This window comes from Corticium candelabrum, chromosome 19, assembly GCF_963422355.1.
Source record: "Corticium candelabrum chromosome 19, ooCorCand1.1, whole genome shotgun sequence".
Classification (NCBI taxonomy): Eukaryota; Metazoa; Porifera; class Homoscleromorpha; order Homosclerophorida; family Plakinidae; genus Corticium; species Corticium candelabrum.
This window is the reverse complement of record NC_085103.1, coordinates 5,873,109-5,893,108: the sequence shown is the minus strand read 5'-3', so window position 1 is coordinate 5,893,108 and position 20,000 is coordinate 5,873,109. Positions and strand designations below refer to the sequence as shown.

Sequence of the window (20,000 nt, the reverse complement as noted above, 5' to 3'; positions counted from 1 at the left end):
AAGAGTCAGCTGTTGAAGTGAGTACTAAGAATGACGTTCAATAGATATCTGATAGCATGCAGTCCATGATGGCTGATAAACATGTTGCATTATGCAGCATTTAATACACCACTGTAAACAACAAATTTCGTCCTGCAACAACTACATCAAAGTCTACCAAGACACTGACTGTTCGTCATGAAAGATATTTGTCAGTACATAGTACTGTAGTATAGTACAGTAGCACTACGTATATATGCTAGTGAATGTGGCAGAAGGCACCTGGTTGAGTACATGCCCATAGGAAGCATCAAAAGTGGTCCAGCCTAACATGCGCTAAGCATGTGTGGTCCAAAAATAGCGCACCAAGAGAGCAGTCTGTTGGCATTCTGATATACAGTACCGTAAAACCAGAAATCGTGCGTACAAAATATTGTGCGATTTTGTCCGAATCACTCCTTCAACTCTTGTGCGGTTTTATATTGTGCGATTGACAGCCATGTACACTCATGGCGTTTCAGTTCCACTTTGTACAAATCACAGAACTTGCGGACTGTCGACTTAGGCACGTTCCAGCGCAGCTGCCTAGTGAAGTGTCTGTCTGCTGCAGCAGGCCCGTGGTGGGCTGCATACTTTCCAATAGATGCCCTCACGTCCTCACTGTACGTGTGCTGGCTTGTCATCTTTCTTTGTTTGGCCATAGCTGGTAGGTCGTTATCTTCATCTCCAATGGCATCATTGGTGGCCTCTTCCTTTGCATTAACCGGAACAGGGACAAATATGCCCTTGTCTTTCGGCGTAATATGCTGAAAGAAATCACGGATCGACATGGAAGAAACGGATGCTGTTCGGTAACAGGTGCTAAAGAAACACACTTGCGCAATAAGTTTATGTTGTGCGGATGCAATTTGTGCGATGTCAGTTCGACCGCACGAATACACGATATAATGTACTGCACGATTTTCTGGTTTTATGGTACTACCTAATCCATTGCATATAGGGGTTCTTGAACAATTACTCTTGTTTATTTACTGTAATACATGGCTACACAATGCTCAGGGGCAGCATCAATAGCAATAACAGTGGGATGCTGTAATGTATTTTTGTTTCAACTATAAATATATTAGTTATTTAATCACCCTAGGTCCTATATTGTCAACAATAAGTTTCATGCAATCTTCAACTGTCGGAAGTACATGTACAGTAAAGATGATTCAACCAGAACCTGACCGATTTCTATGGCCCTGATTTACTATGCCTCTTGTGTAAGTTCATTCTAGGAAAGAGTGGACCAGCCGGACCGCCTTCTACGGTTCTGGTACTGAACGGTTCTCGTACTCTGTCCATCTGACACTTAAGTACCACATAAGTCCTTACAGTAAGCACTTGAAATTGGAGCCACAGTGGTACTACTTCTTTGCCATTGAGGTACATAGTCTACTATATATTTGCTAGACACGTTGTCACTGATCAGATGGCTTAGCTCGTGCAATCCTCGTGTTACTGACAGGCGACTGGAAGCAAAGACTCCCGATTTTTCAAACCCCAATGAAGCTGAGACAGAAGCCAATATAGTGACTTGAGAAGTACGTTTTCTAGTATGAGCGTAAATCATTGTATGTAACTAGATCAGTGTCATCAACATGTGCCTTGGATTCCAGCACAGCTTGTAGAACTTGCGCAAAATTTTTAACAAAAATTACAAAAAGTTTTGTCTGATAAAATCTTTGCTCAGTATCTCTGTTTTATGAAACGTGCATGACAGACAGACAACAGACAAATGGATTGTTTGACAAACAAACAAGTAAGCAGGTAGACAGGCAGACAGACAGATGGACGAACAGACAAGAGACAGATGAGCTGATGCACACATGCTTGGAGGGCTTAATTAACAAAATATGTTTATGTGCTTGTTGTCGGTGATGAACTGACAGTGATACTTGATTTTCGTTTTACAGGCAGGTTGAAGTGTTTAGTCCTCGTGCTGTGTACACGTCTGGTAAGGCGAGCACTGCGGCTGGTCTTACTGCTGCTGTCGTGAGAGATGAAGACTCGGGCGAATTTGTGATTGAAGCCGGGGCTCTCATGTTGGCAGACAATGTAAGGCAACATTTATGCAACGTTGCACAACAAATGTGTGTGTGTGCACGTGTGTGCATGCATGTGTGTGTGTGTGTGTGTGTGTGTGTGTGTGTGTGTGTGTGTGTGTGTGTGTGTGTGTGTCCATATGTGTGCTTGACTGTCTGTTATCCATTCACTTCAGGGTGTGTGTTGCATTGATGAGTTCGACAAGATGGATCAGCGAGACCAAGTTGCCATTCATGAGGCAATGGAACAACAAACCATTTCGATAGCAAAGGCAGGCGTGAAGGCCACACTGAATGCAAGAACATCAATTCTAGCCGCCGCTAATCCTATTGGAGGTCGATATGAAAGGTCAAGATCACTGAAAGTAAGTTAGGATGAGAATGAGAAGAAAACTTTGTGAGTTTGCTTTGTGTGCACGCGAGGTGTGTGATGTGATGTTAGCTACTGTTTGTTGTACAATTTGTATTAGTTACACACACACACACACACACACACACACACACACACACACACACACACACACACACACACACACACATGCATGCACTCACGCACACACACACACACACACACACACACACACGCACTCACGCACACACACACACACGCATGCACGCACACACACACACGCACACACACACACACATGCATGCACTCACGCACACACACACACACACACACACACACACACACACACACACACATGCACACACGCACATGCACGTGCACACACACACACACACACACACACACACACACACACACACACACACTTTTATTAGTTGAGTTGTAGTCTTATTGTTGGTCTGTTTGTCCTCTCTTGGTTTGCTCATTTGTCTGTATGTCAGTCTGTCTACACTGTGATGTCATATCAACTTCAATTCTATCTGTTTTTTCTAACTATATTTGGACGTATTTTACATTAATTGTGATACCAGAGTTGGTTTGATTTCACGTGCATTTGTGGTTTGTGCATAGCAAAACATTGCTCTGAGTGCTCCTATCATGTCTCGCTTTGACCTGTTCTTTGTTCTCATCGACGAATGTAATGAGGTAGGTTGATATTAATGTGATAATGTATTACTATTATTAGAATACCTTGCATGGACTTTATCTGCTTGTATCATTATACCATTTATATTGAAATCTAGTGTAAGGTTAGACCTCAAACTTGCACTAATGAGGTAAGTGCACCAGTGCAAGATGAACATAAGTAGCAAACGGTGTCTGCTGATTGATATCTACATGTTGCATGTGGTTGATATTTTATTGAACTGCTACTTTTTATGCTAACACTTGCATGTTACTTTCAATTTATTTAGTTATGTTTACTTGTCTAATGTTAATGCTGGCTGTGAGTTTTTAGTTGGAATTCTCATTTCTAGGTGACTGATTATGCAATTGCTCGACGTATTGTTGATCTACATAGCAAGCAGGAGGAATCTATAGATCGCATTTATACCACAGACGAGATCCAGAGATACTTACTATTTGCAAGGCAATTCAAGCCAAAAGTAAACAAGTTATTTATGTGTTAATATTTAATTAATTTAATTAATTAGTATGTGTTCAATAAGTAATAAAATTTTAATTGTAACTTGAAATGTTAAAATTGATATTAAGTTTGAGTTTTTGTAGATCAGCAAGGATGCGCAGGATTTCATGGTCGAGGAGTACAAGCGATTACGTCAACGAGATACGACTGGAATGAATAAGTCATCGTGGAGGATTACGGTCAGACAGCTGGAGAGTATGATTAGACTGTCAGAAGCGATGGCAAGGATGCACTGCCAAGATGAGGTTTGTTTGCCATGTGTTTGTATCTGTTTGTTTGCCATGTGTTTGTATCTGTTTGTTGTTTGTATGTTTGTTTGCTTGTTTGTTTGTTTGTGTGTTTGTTTGTTTGTTTATGGTTTGTTTGTGTTTGTTTGTGTATTTGTTTGTTTGTGTGTTTGTTTATTTTTGTTTGTTTGTCTGGTTTGTCAGCTCAGTTGTTTGTTGATTTGTGTGTCTATCCATTTGTTTGTCTTTGTTTGTGTGTTTGTTTGTGTGTTTGTTTGTTTGTGTGTTTGTTTGTTTGTTTGTTTGTGCTTTTGTGTGTGTTTGTGTGTTTGATTGTTTGTTTGATTGTTTTATTGCTTGTTGTATGTCTGTTTGTTGTACATCTGTTTGTTGTACATCTGTTTGTTGTACGTCTGTTTGTTGCACATCGGTTTGTTGTACGTCTATTTGTTGTATGTCTGTTTGTCGTATGTCAGTTTGTCGTACGTCTGTTGTACATTTGTTGTATGTCTGTTTGTTGTACGTTTGTTTGTTGTATGTCTGTTTGTTGTATGTCTGTTTGTTGTACGTCTGTTGTTGTGCGTCTGTTTGTTGTACGTCTGTTTGTTGTACGTCTGTTGTACGTCTGTTTGTTGTGCTTCTGTTTGTTGTACAGTATGTCTGTTTGTTGTACGTCTGTTTGTTGTACGTCTGTTTATTGTATGTCTGTTTGTTGCACGTCTGTTTGTTGTATGTCCAACTGTTGGTCGGTTGATGTGCTCGTTGTCTGTATCTGATTTGATTTGATTTCTTATTTTAATTCTTTGCAGGTGCAACCAAAACATGTCAAAGAGGCTTTTCGTCTGTTGAACAAGTCGATTGTTCGAGTAGAGACACCGGACATTCAGTTTGAGGAAGATGAGGAGCCAGTAGAAAATGGTGAGCAAACACATTGCTTTTCGTTTCTACTTCTAACTTCTATGGTCTATACAGGATATGCTGATGACGACGAGATGAATGATGAAGATGATGAAAGAGCAGTGAATGGCCATGGACCCATGAATGGGCATGATGAGACTGGCAAGAAAGCTGGTGTTCATGGTAGTCAACCTAAACAAGCTACTAGGATCACTTATGAGGAATACAAAGCCTTGGCTACGTTGCTGGTCATGCATTGCAGGCAACAAGAGGAGAAGGCTGACACTGAAACATCTGATGGTAGTGAAGTCTGCTATGAATGTTGTCAACAAGTCTGTCTGTGTCTGTCTGTCTAGTCCATTAGTTAATGACTTTGTTGTTTGCAAGGACTGGTTTGTATTTAAGAAATCCTAGCATATGTACGTACAAGTAGAATCTGTATGAGAATAAATTATCTGTCTGTCTGTCTGTCTGTCTGGTCCGTCTGTCTGTCTGTCTGTCTGGTCCGTCTGTCTGTCTGTCTGTCTGGTCCGTCTGTCTGTCTGTCTGTCTGTCTGGTCTGTCTGTCTGTCTGATCCGTCTGTCTGTCAATACATATATTTTCAAATGTCTGTCTGTCTGTTTGTCTGTCTGTCTGGTCCGTCTGTCTGTCTGTCTGTTCATCTGTCTGTCTGTCTGTCTGTCTGTCACAGATTGTGAATACCGTTTCATCTTTCAATGTAGGTGATGGAGGTGTGAAACGCAGTGAATTGGTCAACTGGTATTTGAAAGAACACGAGGAAGAAATTTCAAGCGAGGAAGAACTTTTGGCAAGAAAGCTGTTAGTAGAAAAAGTTATCGATCGGCTCATCAATCACGTAAGTTGTGTACCAACGAAAATATACACTACAGTATACATACATACTTAGCCAAGCTTTTGTTTTCCATTGGATTACTTGTCTTACAGTCTCTTGACTTCTCTAGAGTCTCACAGCTAAAGCTCATAGCATGCAATAAACAGAGTTGAATGAGTAATCACTGAGCCAACGAGAGATTTTGTGTAGCATCAGGGATTTACCTTTGATTTATACTGCTTTTTGTACAAATCTTTTAGCTTAAGCTTATACATGTGTACACATCATGTTGCTTGTCGGTTTAAAACAAATCCTTCAAACCATTACCTGACACCATCATAGTGACTGTTAGCAGTGCCATAGAGTGAAATGTAAGTCTATACGCCTAGCGTGTGTTACATGAGTGTGGCTTAGGTAATGCCCTTAACAACCCTTACCTTGCAAAGCTACCTGGATAACTAGCCTCAGTTTCCATGCACCATTACCATAACTGACGTGAACGTCGGCCTGATGAGATATGGCTTCTGAACTAGAATTCTGGCCATGACCATACATGAAAAATATATTACTTATTTAATTACCTTGCACCAAGCCCGGAAGTGGCAGTTCTGTGATGCAGACTGAATGAAGCCAACTTCTTGAAAACCTGAGCAGCCATGGTCACGCAGACTGTGTGGCGTCTACGGCCCTGATTAGCATAGGATTTTTTGTGTTCAAGAAACTAAACCATTAGTTACAGAATTCTCATGCAAAGCTTCTTGTTGAGACAGCTATTGGTTTTACTGTTGATTTATTGTGTTCTTAACTGGCTGTATTGTGTTCTCATACATGTATGTACTGTTTGTCGTTGTAGGATTATGTTCTGTTGAAGATCAATGCTGATCCTGATGACTCTGACCCTCAGCTGGCTGTCCATCCAAATTTCACTTTATAATTATGACTTTAGGTGAGACTTTCTGTTTTATAGTCTTCGTGTAGAACACTCTAGTCATTTGCAATACTTGTTGAATTATACATGAAAACTCTTTGTCTGATGTTTGTCTTCAGTAGCCTCAACTAGTAGGAAATAACTGAGTTGGATTGTAGTGATATCTATTAGAATGAGTACAACAGAAACTATTAGGGTAGCTTGAAGTCAGCAGTTTACAGCTTGTTTCACTGTTTTGTCTATGTACTTTGGCAATTATCAAGTGTCAAACTCATTAACAAACCATTGGTATTTAACATCAACGTTTTGTATAATATTGTTGTGTTGTCCAGTACAACCTCTAGTTCAAGTTACTGTTGCAAGTGTGCTATTTGTGAATCGAGGACTTTAAAGATCACTAATTAGACTAATTAGACATGTGTCTAGACATTTGTTTGAATTGAAGGGGTGGGATGGGGTGGTCACTGCCGATCTGATTTGTTTGGATTGAAGAAAATGTTGGGCAATAGGAGAATCCCTTTTATTCAAGTATCAATACCAACAGTTTGGTAAACAAGCTAACACTCCAGGCACTTTACGATAATATGAACCTCAAGTACTAGGGGATATCTAGCATCCCAATTATCTCCACTCATTCATTTCAATGTCTCATATATTATCTACTGTATGTAACAAAGTTGTTGTCTAGATGTCAGTTACATAATTTTTAAAACGTCGTGGTTTCTTGATAACTCTTCCACTTTTAGATGTCTTTTGTCCGACCTTTCCTGTATAAGCAAACCAGATCATTTAGAATAAATCTATAGAAAAGATAATTGAACAAATAACAATTAGTCTACATTGACAGTTCATGGGCTGTCTACCTGTAAATGTCAGCATTTGTCAGTAAATTGTACCTTACTTTGCATGGTGATGTGCTAGAGTTTGAATTATATTTTTGGTTTTAATAATTAATTAATATACTCAAAAGTGGGTACAAGTTTATGTGTTCATGTCTAACTAAATGAAGATATGATGTGATGTGGTAAGTATCTGTATATGTTCTTTAATTAAAACCAGAGCAATACAAATCTGCTAAGAATTTATGGATCCTATTCAAGGAACTAAGAGTTTGACGGCTACAGCTGTGTACTAAAAAATCTGAAATTGACAGACTCCGCTCTAGCTATCTAGTTTATGTAGTTTACTACTAGCAGATCATTAATTCTTTACCAGTTGGTTGACTTACTAGTAAACAGTGAGTTTTTGTGCTCACCTGCTAGCAGTTTGAGCCCAATCTTCCGCACGTCCCTGACTCGTGTTGTCCGTAAGGCTTCTGCAAATCGAACTACGGTTTCTCTTGTCGAGCGCCGTTCAAGAATCATTAGCAGAATTTGTGCTCTATCGTTGTCTTGCACTATCTGCTCTAGCTCGTCTATATGAAGGTCTTCGTGAGCGTATAAGTGGTTGGCGACATGGACACAAATGTTCTTCGACCGGAGAACAGCCAGGAGGTCTTTCCAGTGACCTCGTAGCAATCCGCCTTGCAAACCTGACTGTTTTACTTTGGAATCGGCCATCCGAGGGTTTCAAGAATTTGTTGACGCTCTGCGGTAGCAACTTCACGTGGAAAGGGGCTTGATAATTGCGGTCGGTAGCTCGCGTGGGCAGACCTTCGTGAGGACTACCACGCCCATCTATAGGGACCACGTTGATAAGAAAGACGTGTAATCTACACTGCAAGCTCATAAAAGAGAGCATTTCAAATGTAATTCCAGTACACAATACCTGAGTGTCACTGTGGTATCGATTTCATGTAAACTTGGCTACACTCTACTCGTTGGAGTCGTCCGTGGGCTAATTGTCAGAGAAGATCACTCCCACCACAACTATCAACTATTCATTAACTAATCACTTTGTAGGAGGAGGGATGAGGGATGCGAAGAATCTAAAATGGCGCCCCATACAAAAGTATCCCAACGCATCCGAACCGAATCTCTCAGAACTCATTACAAAGATCTTGGACCCACGTAGTGCTCAACTTCAAACGTTCCTAATGGTAGCCAGACTATCACCGCTGACACTAAGCGCCTCAGAAGCCAGCTATCGGCAAGTAAAAAAACCCGATTTATTCTTTCACATTTCACATTTCACTTTTGTCAGCCAGGCTAGCGCCTCACTCGAAGCAGCTACAACGACGAGAGTCACACCAAACGATTCGCTCTTGTCCGAAGAATTGCACTGACCCAACAGCCAGAAATGTGCAAAGTCACCTTGTATCTGGTCTTTCTCCGCCGCGGGGGGAGATGACCGGCTGGACACTCGAGCCTACCTTGTATCAGTCAACTGCTGCCATGCAATTCCACGTACTGCTTCCCACAACGCCATGTTGCTCCGGTCACGTGTGTACATGTGACTACCGTTTGGAAGGCTAGCTGTTCCGGTCACGTGTGTACATGTGACTATCGTTTGGAAGGCTAGCTGTTTATAGCGCTAGGGCTGTCATTTCCATTTCAAACTACATACACATACTCGATGCATTACCCCTTTTTAGTTTCAAACTACATACACATACTACTTAGACCGGTCTATTACTGAAGACACCACTGAAATGTCAATGTACATTAATTATCGTGATATGGTTCACTTCGAAGTTGTGCGAAGCTGCATACCCGATTGTTATACTGTCTAAAAAGGTCACTTGAAAAGAAATACCGTAGCTAAACTGGGATGTGCAGCATCTAATTACAGCCTGGAATTCCTGGCCTAGGGTGGGAGAGGGGCGGGACAGAGAGTGCAACCTCCATGTTATCGAGTGTCCAGCCAGTCACTCCCCCCGCGGCGGAGAAAGACCGGCTGGAGAGGCATTCGCCACTCAAACAAACTGCCGACTCTCTATCCTCCAATGAGAGTGCCGTTCAATGTTTGTGCATCCTCGATAGGGATGCACATCTCTATTGGCTCTTTGCTAATGTAATTTCGCTCTGAAGCAAGTGCGTGTAGTCTCGACACGTGCCATCCAAGTCAACAACAGGTCGACTCTTTCCAGCTCTTCTCGTTGTCTGTTTCTCGTTGTAAGAGCGCTAGACTCAAAGTTTACCGCAGAAGCCAACCAAAGGTCGATCGCAATGTACGCAAATCATAGCTCTGTTCTTCGCCCTGCGTTGAGTGCAAATACCACGCTTTGTAGATGGTCTACTCGTTCAATGCATGCAACGTACGACACCCTAAGCTACTAGAAGTTGTTTTGCATGCGCTGCCTATTCCTCCAAGTACGAAACGTAAGACAAAGGAGAAGACGACATGCAGGTGTAGCTCACATGCTAACGAAATGTGACATCATACGATAAAAGCAATTGACTACTCAGTTACAAAGCCATTAGTAGAGAGCCAATAGCGACGGGCATTGCTATCAGCAGCTATCGTGAATACACGTGCATGCACAAACACTAGCCAAACGTGTAAAATCCTGATTGGAGGATAGAGAGGCAGCGGTTTCCTTGAGTGGCGAATGTCTCCAGCTTTTTCCGCCGCGGGGGAAGATGACAGGCTGGACACTCGAGCCTACCTCCACGTGGTCTGTCCTGGAGTTTTGAACATGAAAGTATTCTCACATGTTCAAAATGCTAAGCACTCCGTTTACTAAAACTGTCATTTCCATCTAAAAATGTATGAAACAAGTCCAAAAATATATGAAACAAGTCCAAAAATATATGAAACAAGTCCAAAAACATTTTGAGAAAATGATGGGTATGTAGGGATGGGTATGTACTTATGTCATTTATGCCCATCTCCTACATCACACTCTTTTTACCTATATCGCTTGCAGCAGTTGTGAATGTGATGTAGAAGATGGGCATAAATGGCATAAGTACATACCCATCCCTACATACCCATCCCTACATACCCATCATTTTCTCAAAATGTTTTTGGACTTGTTCTAAACCTAGAGACAGTATATCATCATTTGCATATCTTATGGCGATGATGTAATGTTGCCACATACATCCGGGTACTTATTTTTCTATGGCGGCGCGGCAACACTTTCAGGGGCAGTTGATGCGCTTTCTAAACACTGTCGGAGACAAAGAAGGTCGCTTATTCTTCTACGCAGCCGGCGCAAACGTATTCCTCATCGCACTCTCCGCAGCTCTTCTCGCTCTCTTCTACACATTCCAACCATTCATCCGACCTTTACTGTGGGCTGCACTCTGTGGCTGCGTGCTGCATCCTCTCAAGCAAACATGCAGCCGTTCGTCACGTTACTGGTTGAGACAAACAAAGAAGAGTCGAGGAGGCTTGATGCTGCGTGTGTTGATGTTGCCCGCGCAAATTGCGAGAGGATTTATTGTGTGGATGAATGAGTTTGTGTGGGCATATGCGCATGTGCTGAGATTCAGTGCTGTGGTGATGGGTGTGTGTGTCGGTGTCGAGTACTGTGGAGGGCAGTTTGTTGTCGGAGTGTTGGAGACTGTGTGGGATATGTTGGATGGAGTTTGTGTGATGATTGATTATCTGCAGGCTTTTCATGTGAGGATGCAACTGCTTGTCTGATGTCTGTATGTTTGTGTGGTCGTACGTCAGTGTGCCTACTTGCCTGCCTGTGTGTCTGTTCTGCTGGTCGTAGTTTGTTGATTTGTCTGCTTGTCTGTTTTGTTTTTGTCAATTTAGTTTGTAATATTGTTTGTATGTTTTTATTTATTTGTCTGTTTGTTTGTCTGTCTGTCTGTCTGTCTGTCTGTCTGTTTCTTTGTCTGTTTCTTTGTCTGTCTGTCTGTCTGTTTCTTTGTCTGTTTGTCTGTTTGTCTGTCTGTTTGTCTGCTTGTTTGTCTGCTTGTCTGTTTGTTTGTTTGTCTGTGTGTCTGCCTGTCTGTTTGTTTGTTTGTCTGTGCTTGTTTGTTTGCTTGTTTGTCTGCTTGCCTGTTTGTTTGTTTGTCTGTTTGTTGATCTGTCTGTTTGTCTGTGTTTGTCTGCCTGTTTGTTTGTTTGCCTGTTTGTTTTTTGTTTCTTTGTATGTTTGTGTGTCTGTTTGTTTGTCTGTTTGCTTGTCTGTTTGTTTGTCTGCTTGTTTGTCTGTTTGTTTGTTTGTCTGCTTGTCTGTCTGTTTGTTTGCCTGTTTGTTTGTTGTCTGTTGTTCGACATTGTCAAATGCTTATTTATCAGAGCAGCTTATTTGTTGGCTGTTTATTGTATTGTCTTTTGTTTATATTGATTGTTTGTTTGTTTTTACTTGTCTGTAGTTGTTTTTTGTCTTTTATTTGTCCTTTTGGTATTGTTTATCTTTGTGCATGTATGTATCAGTATGTACGTGTGTTTGTCCATCTGTACGTGAATATTGTCTTACTCTACGTTTGCTGCTCTTCTCAGGTATGGACCATTGCTGTTGGTTACATTATTCTCATCGTTTTCTTTTGGTATCCTCAATGTTCTATTCTAACCCATCTCTCATTCCCAGTGTGGCTTCTTCTCATAGTCTGGTCAACAGGCTTCATATCATCCAAATTCTATCGTTTAGTGACGTTAACAGGAGCTCTAATTCTCTCGTTTTCCGGTTATATTTGTCTTCGGTATGCCAGTAATGGCTCGTCTTCAGACTCCAGTGAGCAGACAGAGAGCGAGGACTCGGCTGATTGTGTACAGAAAGTCCAACGTCCACCTCCTATTACATTACGTCGTAAACCAAGACTCATTACACAATGGACGGTTTCGTTCCTACACGTTGACAAAGATGACATCGATGGACAGAAGGAAAACATTCGATCAAGTAGAACATACTTTGCTGCTTTACTGTGGGCATTCGTTGTTGTCAAATTGCTACAAAACTTGTGGCTTCTGCTGCTGCTTCTCCCAGTTGTGTTTGTCATTTTGTTGACGTACAACTTGGTTGTCTATTTCCAAGTTGTGGAATGGGTTCAAAACAAGTGGCAGGATTCAGACATCAAGAGATGCATTGATTTGTTTTTTGAGGCCAGACAAGATGTGTTTTTGCCGGCTCCTGTACGAGGTGTGTTACGTTTGTTGACGGCTGCTGACAGGCAGGTGAGTTGGACGAGTAAGACGTTTGTGTTGTGTGTGTAAATTTTGGTTTGTTGACAGGTTGTTTGTCGGCTGGAAAAATGGGTTGATGCATTGAGCAGTTTGTTTGTGATTGGATGTGTGCTCATCACACTCTCGTCGTTGTCTGTGTTTTTGCTTGTACAGGTTGGTGTCAATAGGATTAATGGTTCAGATGGACAGACAGATGGATGGATGAATGGACAGATGGACAGACAGACAGACGGATGGACACACAGACAGACAGACAGACAGACAGATGAATGGACAGACAGACTGACTGACTGACGGATGGACACAGACAGACAGACATTATGGGCTCTTAGACTTTGTGATTTTAGTTCTAATTGTCTTAGACTGTAATAGCGATGATGTGTGAAAATATATGTATTGACAGACAGATGAATGGACAGACAGACAGACGGATGAATGGACAGATAGACAGACAGACGGATGGACACACAGACAGACAGACAGACAGATGGATAAATGGACAGACAGATGGACACACAGATGGACAGACAGACACAGACAGATGGATGGACACACAGACAGACAGACAGACAGACAGAGAGATAGACACACGCACAGAAAGACACGTTGACATCTTTGCTTGCTGTTTAGGTGCATGGAGAGGCAGTTCATCTGGCAACAGGAACAAAAGAGTTGTGGAATGATACAATAGCAAAGAGCCCGGATATTCAAAGGTTTGCACATTTTGCATCTTTTGATTTAAACTTGTATTAACTGGTTTGGTTATTGTTTGTTAGATGGGTGATGACTAATCTTGAAGAGAGTGGGTTTCAAAGCAAGTTGGATTCAGCTGTTGAGAAAGGGTACACATTTGGACGTGAATGGATAGTAGAAAAGGTCGAATATTATAGTCTGTTTGTCTGTCTTTGTCTGTTTGTCTGTCAGTCTGTCTGTCTGCCTGTCTGTGTGTTTGTCTGTTTATCTGTTTGTTTATCTGTCTGTCTGTCTATCTGTCTGTCTGTCTGTGTGTTTGTCTCTTTGTTTGTCTGTTTGTCTGTCTTTGTGTCTGTCTGTCTGTTTGTCTGTGTGTTTGTCTGTTTATCTGTCTGTCTGTCTGTCTGTCTGTCTGTGTGTTTGTCTCTTTTTGTCTGTCTGTCTGTCTGTCGGTCTGTCTTTGTGTTTGTCTCTCTGTCTGTCTGCATTTGTCTCTCTGTCTGTCAGATTATTTGTGTGTGTGTGTGTGTGTGTGTGTGTGTGTGTGCGCGCACGCGCCCTTCTATGCTCTGGCCACTCATCAAGGGGTTCGTCACCGCGGCTTAAAACTCCGAGTAGCGTCAGGGTTCCTACCTAGAAATAAGCAGGGGGTGCTATCTTCGGAACTTTCCGAAGGGCATATCCATTTGTCCATTTGTGTGTGTGTGTGTGTGTGTGTGTGTGTGTGTGTGTGTGTGTGTGTGTGTGTGTGTGTGTGTGTGTGTGGTGTGTGTGTGTGTGTGTGTGTGTGTGTGTGTGTGTGTGTGTGTGTGTGTGTGTGTGTGTGTGTGTGTGTGTACATACTGCAATTTACATCTTTGTTTTTAATGTTCTTATGGTGCAGTTTGTGTTTGTATTTGTTCCATTTTTAGATTCGTGGTGTGTTTTCTGGTCATGGAGTCAATACAACGAAATTGGAAAATGATTTTCTAATTGCATACGATAGGATGTACAACAAACTGTGGACACCGACAGACACGGTGAGCTGTGTGTGTGTGTGTGTGTGTGTGTGTGTGTGTGTGTGTGTGTGTGTGTGTGTGTATGTGTGTGTTTGTCTGTGTGCGTGTGTGCGTGCGTGTCTGTGTCTGTCTGTGTGTGTGTGTGTGTGTGTGTGTGTGTGTGTGTGTGTGTGTGTGTGTGTGTGTGTGTGTGTGTGTGTGTGTGTGTGTGTGTGTGTGTGTGTGTGTTCATGCAGACTATCTTTGTACATTTAGTGATGCTTTTGTGGCTTCCACAGACTACAAACAAAACGTCTGTTCGACTGCACGGTTTTGAAGGTTTGTCTGCACTCTGGTCGGATCTGTTTGAAGACAGCGTGCGTCTTAGTGATTACATCATACCTTTACTGAAGGAGAATTTGGACATTTTGACAACAGTGAGTACTGATCAACTTATTCAGCTTTTTATCTTTACATTTCTGGTGGTTTGTTTGTTTGTCTGTCTGTTTGTCTATTTGTTTGTTTATCTGTTTGTTTGTTTGTTTGTCTGTTTGTCTATTTGTTTGTTTATCTGTTTGTTTGTTTGTTTGTCTGCTTGTTTGCTTGTGTCTGTTGGTTGGTTTGTCTGTTTTTTGTTTGTTTGTCTGTCTGTTTGTTTGTCTGTTTGTTTGTTTGTTTGTCTGTTTGTCTGTCTGTTTCTTATTTTTCTGTCTTTTTGTCTCTTTGTTTATCTTTTTGTTTGTCTGTTTGTTTGTCTGTTTGTTTCTCTGTCTGTTTCTCTGTCTGTTTGTCTGTCTGTTTGTTTATCTGTGTCTGTTTGTCTGTCTGTCTGTTTGTTTATCTGTTTGTTCGTCTGTTTGTTTGTCTGTTTCTCTGTCTGTTTCTCTGTCTGTTTGTTTGTCTGTTTTTCTATTCGTTTGTTTGTCTGTCTGTCTGTTTGTTTGTCTGTTTGTCTGTCTGTTTGTCTGTCTGTCTGTCTATCTGTCTGTCTTAATACATATATTTCATACATTGAAACTAGTACACTCACACTAAACTGTAAAACAAACAAGCAAGCCCACAGGCCCTACGCTAAAACTAACTGCTAACGCCTAAACAAATGAAACAAGTAAGACTCAAAATGTCTGTCTGTTTGTCTGTCTGTCTGTTTGTTTAGCTGTTTGTCTGTTGTCTGTTTGTCTGTCTGTTTGTCTGCTTGTCTGTTTTTTGTTTGTCTGTTTATTAGCTTGTACGTTTGTCTGTGTTCTGTTGTTTGTTGTTTAGTTTGTGGGCATTCGCTAAAGCAAAAGTTTTTCACAAATTTCAGTCTATGCAATGTATTGATCACGTTTGTTTGTTTGTATTTAGGTCTTGCAGTCTGTGTGGGCAGTCCTAGCCAGTAACATCACTATTGCTGTGCAGATGTTGACAGCAACCATCTGGGTCGTCTTCACAAGTGGAACAACCGTTCTCAACTTCATCCTTTCACTTGTAATTCCCACATCAATCTGTACCCCATTTCTATGCCTCATTTATCATGCTGTAGGTTATCTTCTTCACCACTTTGTTCTACTTGTTGTCATCACCAAGAAAGGATTACATTCTGTTGTGGTATATCACATCTCTCTTGCCGGCTGATTCTCGTGTTAACAGAAAGAAATCGGAGAATTCAATGTCTAAAGTTGTGCAGTAAGACGAAGCAAACAGATTCTAGTTAATTAAGGCCTTTCCACACTTAAAGCACATTGGCCATTAAGTCAAGCCGCTTTGTGTGTGTGTGTGTGTGTGTGTGTGTGTGTGTGTGTGTGTGTGTGTGTGTGTGTGTGTGTGTGTGTGTGTGTGGAGGTGGTTTGAAGTGGATTCAATGCGCATTGGTAGCTGCACGTCATAGCACCATGTCTACCCACACAGCTCTTCATGTCGGTATAGACAGCAGTAGATCTACATTCTCCCTCCCTCCCTCCCTCCCTCCCTCCCTCCCTCCCTCCCTCCCTCCCTCCCTCCCTCCCTCCCTCCCTCCCTCCCTCCCTCCCTCCCTCCCTCCCTCCCTCCCTCCCTCCCTCCCTCCCTCCCTCCCTCCTTCCCTCCCTGACTCCCTCCCTCCCTCCCTGACTCCCTTATTCCCCCTGACTCCCTTATTCCCCCTGACTCCCTCCCTCCCTCCCCCTCCCCCTTACTCCCTCCCTCCCTCCTTCCCTCTCGCTCTCTCTCTCTCTCTCTCTCTCTCTCTCTCTTTCATGCTTATGGCTTAGATTGACGTACAGTACTGTAACCAAACTTGATTGATAGAGAGCTACATATCTTTACCAAGAGACTGGCAGCCACGATGACTGCACGTTCTAACGCACATTACACGAGTAGGCGTGTTTATGATGTCTATGTGGATTGCGTTTCCTGGTGTCGAATGGGTCAATGCGCATTGAATGCTCATCCAATTTGCATCGGCTGCAAGTGGATTGAATGCAGTTTGAATGCGTTTCAAGTGTGAAAAGCCTTTACACATTGATTTATGAGTGCGAGCGAGTGTATTGCTGTAGGAGTGTGTTTGGAGCTGTTTTGAAAATGGCGTCATTCTATGGTCTCTTTACGTGGCTCATACACACAATGTTTGGTATCCATGTGGTTATCATACCATCAGGTATGGTGATCAGTGATCATACTTTTTTTGTTCTGGTGGTTCTTATCATAATATTCGTGTCAAGCTATTGCTGCAGCGTTTGCTGCGATTCCTTTCTTCGGAGCCTACTGGGTCGCTGTACCGGGAGCCATTCATCTATGGTTTACTGGTCACGTGATTTATGCTGTTGCATTCTTCGTCTTTCACTTGATTCCAATGTCATTCGTTGACCAAGCAATTTATGGTGGAATTGAAGGGTAAATATGTGTGTGTGTGTGTGTGTGTGTGTGTGTGTGTGTGTGTGTGTGTGTGTGTGTGTGTGTGTGTGTGTGTGTGTGTGTGTGTGTGTGTGTGTGTGTCTCTCTCTCTGTCTCTCTGTCTCTCTGCCTGTCTGTCTGTGGGTGGGTGGGTGGGTGTTTGTGTGTGTGTGTCTGTCTGTCTGTTTGTCTGTCTGTCTGTCTGTCTGTGTGGGTGGGTGGGTGTGTTGTGTGTGTGTGTGTGTGTGTGTGTGTGTGTGTGCAGGGGTGCTCCCAGGATTTTTGGAAGGCACGGCGGAAATAACCACGCCCACCTTAAATTCTGGTTTCGCCCATTCCGATTTTTATGGTTAGCCCACAAAAGCTTTGATGCAGGTTTGCTTACGCTGAGATGCCACAAACTGTTGTCACAGAATGCTCAGGCACAAAAGGAACAAAGTGGTTTATCTTTTTAAAAAAGTTTCTTTCTGTCTTAGTTTAATGTGCTTGACCACATCATAGCTAGATTAGTGCGAGTGGGAAAATTTCCAGACCTCAAGAAGTTGAGAACCTCCCCTTTATATAGGATAGGATATCTACAGACTCCGTTTGTTACCATCAGATACTGACCTAAATAGTGGGCAGAGTGCAAGACAACCACTGTTTATCTTTGAGTACTTGTATTACAATTAAGTTCATGCCATATGGCAGTCTTTGTCCTAATTGGTCTTATCTTCAAACCAATCATCCCAGGAACTACTTGATAGTTACTGGCACACGTGGCCCCTACCCAATGAGCGCTCTTGTAGACGGTGCAATAATATCTGTATTCGGCCAAGTGCCTGCATTGTTTAGTTATTGCACACATACCGGAGTTATTGCAGACATACTGTAGTTATTGCACACATACAGTAGTTATTGCCCGCTCTCACAATTATAATAATTATAGCATGCTTGCCATGGGACTGTCCCTGATACTGAAACCTTACACTAAATGTTACACTAACCACAACATCACAACAACCTACTTATGAACTACATGGTCAGCTACTCCAACCCTCATTGGGTAGGGCCACGTGCTGGTAACTAAGTCGGTTATCACCCTTGTTCCAGAGCAATATCATATTTATTGCCCCAAGCACCGTTTATGGCACTCGCCTGCAATAAACAGTGCTAGTGCAATAAACAGTGCTCAGGGTAATAAATATCATATTGCTCTGGAATGCAGGTGATAACCTATACTTAGCCTGAAACAACTTCCCACTTTTCAAAATACAAATACAAGTCCATTGTCTTCATAGCTAATCACTGCCTACTCATACAGCAAAGCATGGCGGGCCTGTACCAAGTGGAAGCCAAGGCACGGTGGAGCGCCATGCCTTTTGTATGCTGGAGACAACCCTGGTGTGTGTGTCTGTGTCTGTGTCTGTGTGGCTGGGTGTGTGTGTGTCTGTGTCTGTGTCTGTGTGGGTGTTTGTGTGTGTGTGTGTGTGTGTGTGTGTGTGTGTGTGTGTGTGTGTGTGTGTGTGTGTGTGTGTGTCTATGTGTGTGGCTGGGTGGGTGTTTGTGTCTGTGTCTGTGTGTGTGTGTGTGTGTGTGTGTGTGTGTGTGTGTGTGTGTGTGTGTGTGTGTGTGTGTGTGTGTGTGTAACATTTGACAAACTGTTGAGTGGTTTGGTTATGTGTAGTGGTGGACATCCGTATATCACGTGCTTGTCTATCGCTGGCGGAATGTTCTGGTTTGGTTTGGAAGGTGCAATTATTGGTCCTCTCTTGTTGTGTTGTATTCTGGTTGCATTGGATATTTATCACGAGTACATAGAAGAGAGCAGTGAAGACGAGTCGCTGCCTAGACAGTCAACTCCACGACCATCACCATTGAACAGGTAACTAATAATAATTGCTAATATATTATTTAGTCTTAATTATAGTTATGTTAGTCGTGTTAGTCACGTGACATAATATATTACTAGATGTAATAGTAATAATAAATATTTAAATAATTGTTGTATATTGTGTCGTTATGCCCCTCCATGATGGGCTAGTGAGGTCTTTACCTCCATCTCGGTGCCCACCAACCCGGCAGGTGAGCCCATCAGGGTACATGTTTCTGTGTAGTCCACATGGCGATCAATGACTAGCCAATTCGATATAGATTGCAGGCATTACGGTGACCGTGAACTCGTGGACAGCATGCCTAGTGGATATCAATGACCACCAGGAAAGCACTACGTCATCGTCAACGGTTTGTTTGCCAGACCACAGAAACTCCCCAACGACTGAAACGAGTCATAGTCTCATGGATAAAGCTAGAGAAACAAGAGAAAGAAAGACAGACAAGTTTCATGATTTACTGTCGTCACTGGGGTTTAAACCTTCAAACCATGTGGTAATTTTATTTTATTTTTTATTTATAAATAGAAAAATAATAATAAACAATAATAATAAAAAAGAAATACGTATAACAATTAATTATTAATAAAATAATATTAATAATTAATTAATTATTAATATCAATGGTTTAGGTTAGAGTATTGTAGCATGTTGTTCGCATCTACTGGTATTTCATTGTCACACACACACACACACACACACACACACACACACACACACACACACACACACACACACACACACACACATTGATTGATTGTATTTGTGTGTTTAGGAGTGTCAGCGTTGTTGAACCTGGAGAAATTTCCTTTCAATGATGTATACTCTGGAAGTCAATGAATTTTGAGAAATCATATGGTGCAGTGCATGGTCCTCACAATCAGTTAACTTAACAAATTGGTTGCGGCTGTTTACTGTAAATGCTAACTTTGTACGATATGTTTATGAGTTGATATCAAAGAGCTAATGTAATAGTGAAACTAAGTTTGGTAATGAAAATTATTATTTTGTTACGTTTCTGCGGTTGACTCAACTTGGGATCCACCAAATGTAAAAAGTAACATTTACTAAA

The 20,000-nt window shown here is 41.9% G+C and overlaps 3 protein-coding genes across 5 annotated transcripts in view; 2 read left to right on the top strand and 1 right to left on the bottom strand.

The window, feature by feature from the left end:
- LOC134194489 (zygotic DNA replication licensing factor mcm6-like) overlaps positions 1–6,605 on the top strand; it is a 9,404-nt gene extending 2,799 nt beyond the window's left edge. The window contains exons 8-17 of the mRNA XM_062663422.1: positions 1–17; positions 1,938–2,079; positions 2,243–2,431; positions 3,046–3,120; positions 3,453–3,581; positions 3,706–3,867; positions 4,659–4,767; positions 4,822–5,046; positions 5,470–5,603; positions 6,433–6,605. The exon at positions 1–17 is cut by the window's left edge and continues 276 nt beyond it. Of these exons, the coding sequence (XP_062519406.1) occupies positions 1–17; positions 1,938–2,079; positions 2,243–2,431; positions 3,046–3,120; positions 3,453–3,581; positions 3,706–3,867; positions 4,659–4,767; positions 4,822–5,046; positions 5,470–5,603; positions 6,433–6,513 (1,263 nt within the window). The 3' untranslated portion in view covers positions 6,514–6,605. The remainder of the gene's footprint in view (positions 18–1,937; positions 2,080–2,242; positions 2,432–3,045; positions 3,121–3,452; positions 3,582–3,705; positions 3,868–4,658; positions 4,768–4,821; positions 5,047–5,469; positions 5,604–6,432) is intronic.
- A 388-nt stretch (positions 6,606–6,993) lies between these two features.
- On the bottom strand, positions 6,994–8,846 carry LOC134195029 (uncharacterized). Of its 3 annotated transcripts, none has more exons than XM_062664028.1 (3): positions 8,275–8,846; positions 7,763–8,223; positions 6,994–7,274 (listed from the first exon to the last, which is right to left on the bottom strand). In XM_062664028.1, the coding sequence occupies exons 2-3, from the start codon at positions 8,064–8,066 to the stop codon at positions 7,192–7,194; spliced, it is 387 nt and encodes a 128-aa protein (XP_062520012.1). In that variant the 5' UTR covers positions 8,067–8,223; positions 8,275–8,846; the 3' UTR covers positions 6,994–7,191. The 3 variants fall into 3 exon arrangements, with proteins under 3 accessions (XP_062520012.1, XP_062520013.1, XP_062520010.1); XM_062664029.1 differs by having other exon boundaries at positions 7,763–8,218; XM_062664026.1 differs by having other exon boundaries at positions 7,763–8,846.
- Positions 8,847–10,526: 1,680 nt separating this feature from the next.
- LOC134194813 (transmembrane protein 245-like) lies at positions 10,527–19,914 on the top strand. The gene is made up of 13 exons (XM_062663780.1): positions 10,527–11,016; positions 11,854–12,525; positions 12,583–12,687; positions 13,165–13,247; positions 13,311–13,410; positions 14,139–14,246; positions 14,504–14,641; positions 15,552–15,674; positions 15,730–15,872; positions 16,721–16,821; positions 16,886–17,057; positions 18,724–18,921; positions 19,704–19,914. The coding sequence occupies exons 1-13, from the start codon at positions 10,546–10,548 to the stop codon at positions 19,744–19,746; spliced, it is 2,457 nt and encodes an 818-aa protein (XP_062519764.1). The 5' UTR covers positions 10,527–10,545; the 3' UTR covers positions 19,747–19,914.
- Positions 19,915–20,000: the final 86 nt, after the last annotated feature.

Coding starts and splice junctions, on each gene's coding strand:
- LOC134195029 (XM_062664026.1), bottom strand. CDS start 8,066: ATGGCCGATTCCAAAGTAAAACAGTCAGGTTTGCAAGGCGGATTGCTA. Junction 7,275..7,762: donor TGGGCTCAAACTGCTAGCAG/GTGAGCACAAAA, acceptor TTGCTTATACAG/GAAAGGTCGGACAAAAGACA.
- LOC134194813 (XM_062663780.1), top strand. CDS start 10,546: ATGCGCTTTCTAAACACTGTCGGAGACAAAGAAGGTCGCTTATTCTTC. Junction 11,017..11,853: donor ATTATCTGCAGGCTTTTCAT/GTGAGGATGCAA, acceptor TGCTCTTCTCAG/GTATGGACCATTGCTGTTGG. Junction 14,247..14,503: donor TGTGGACACCGACAGACACG/GTGAGCTGTGTG, acceptor TGGCTTCCACAG/ACTACAAACAAAACGTCTGT.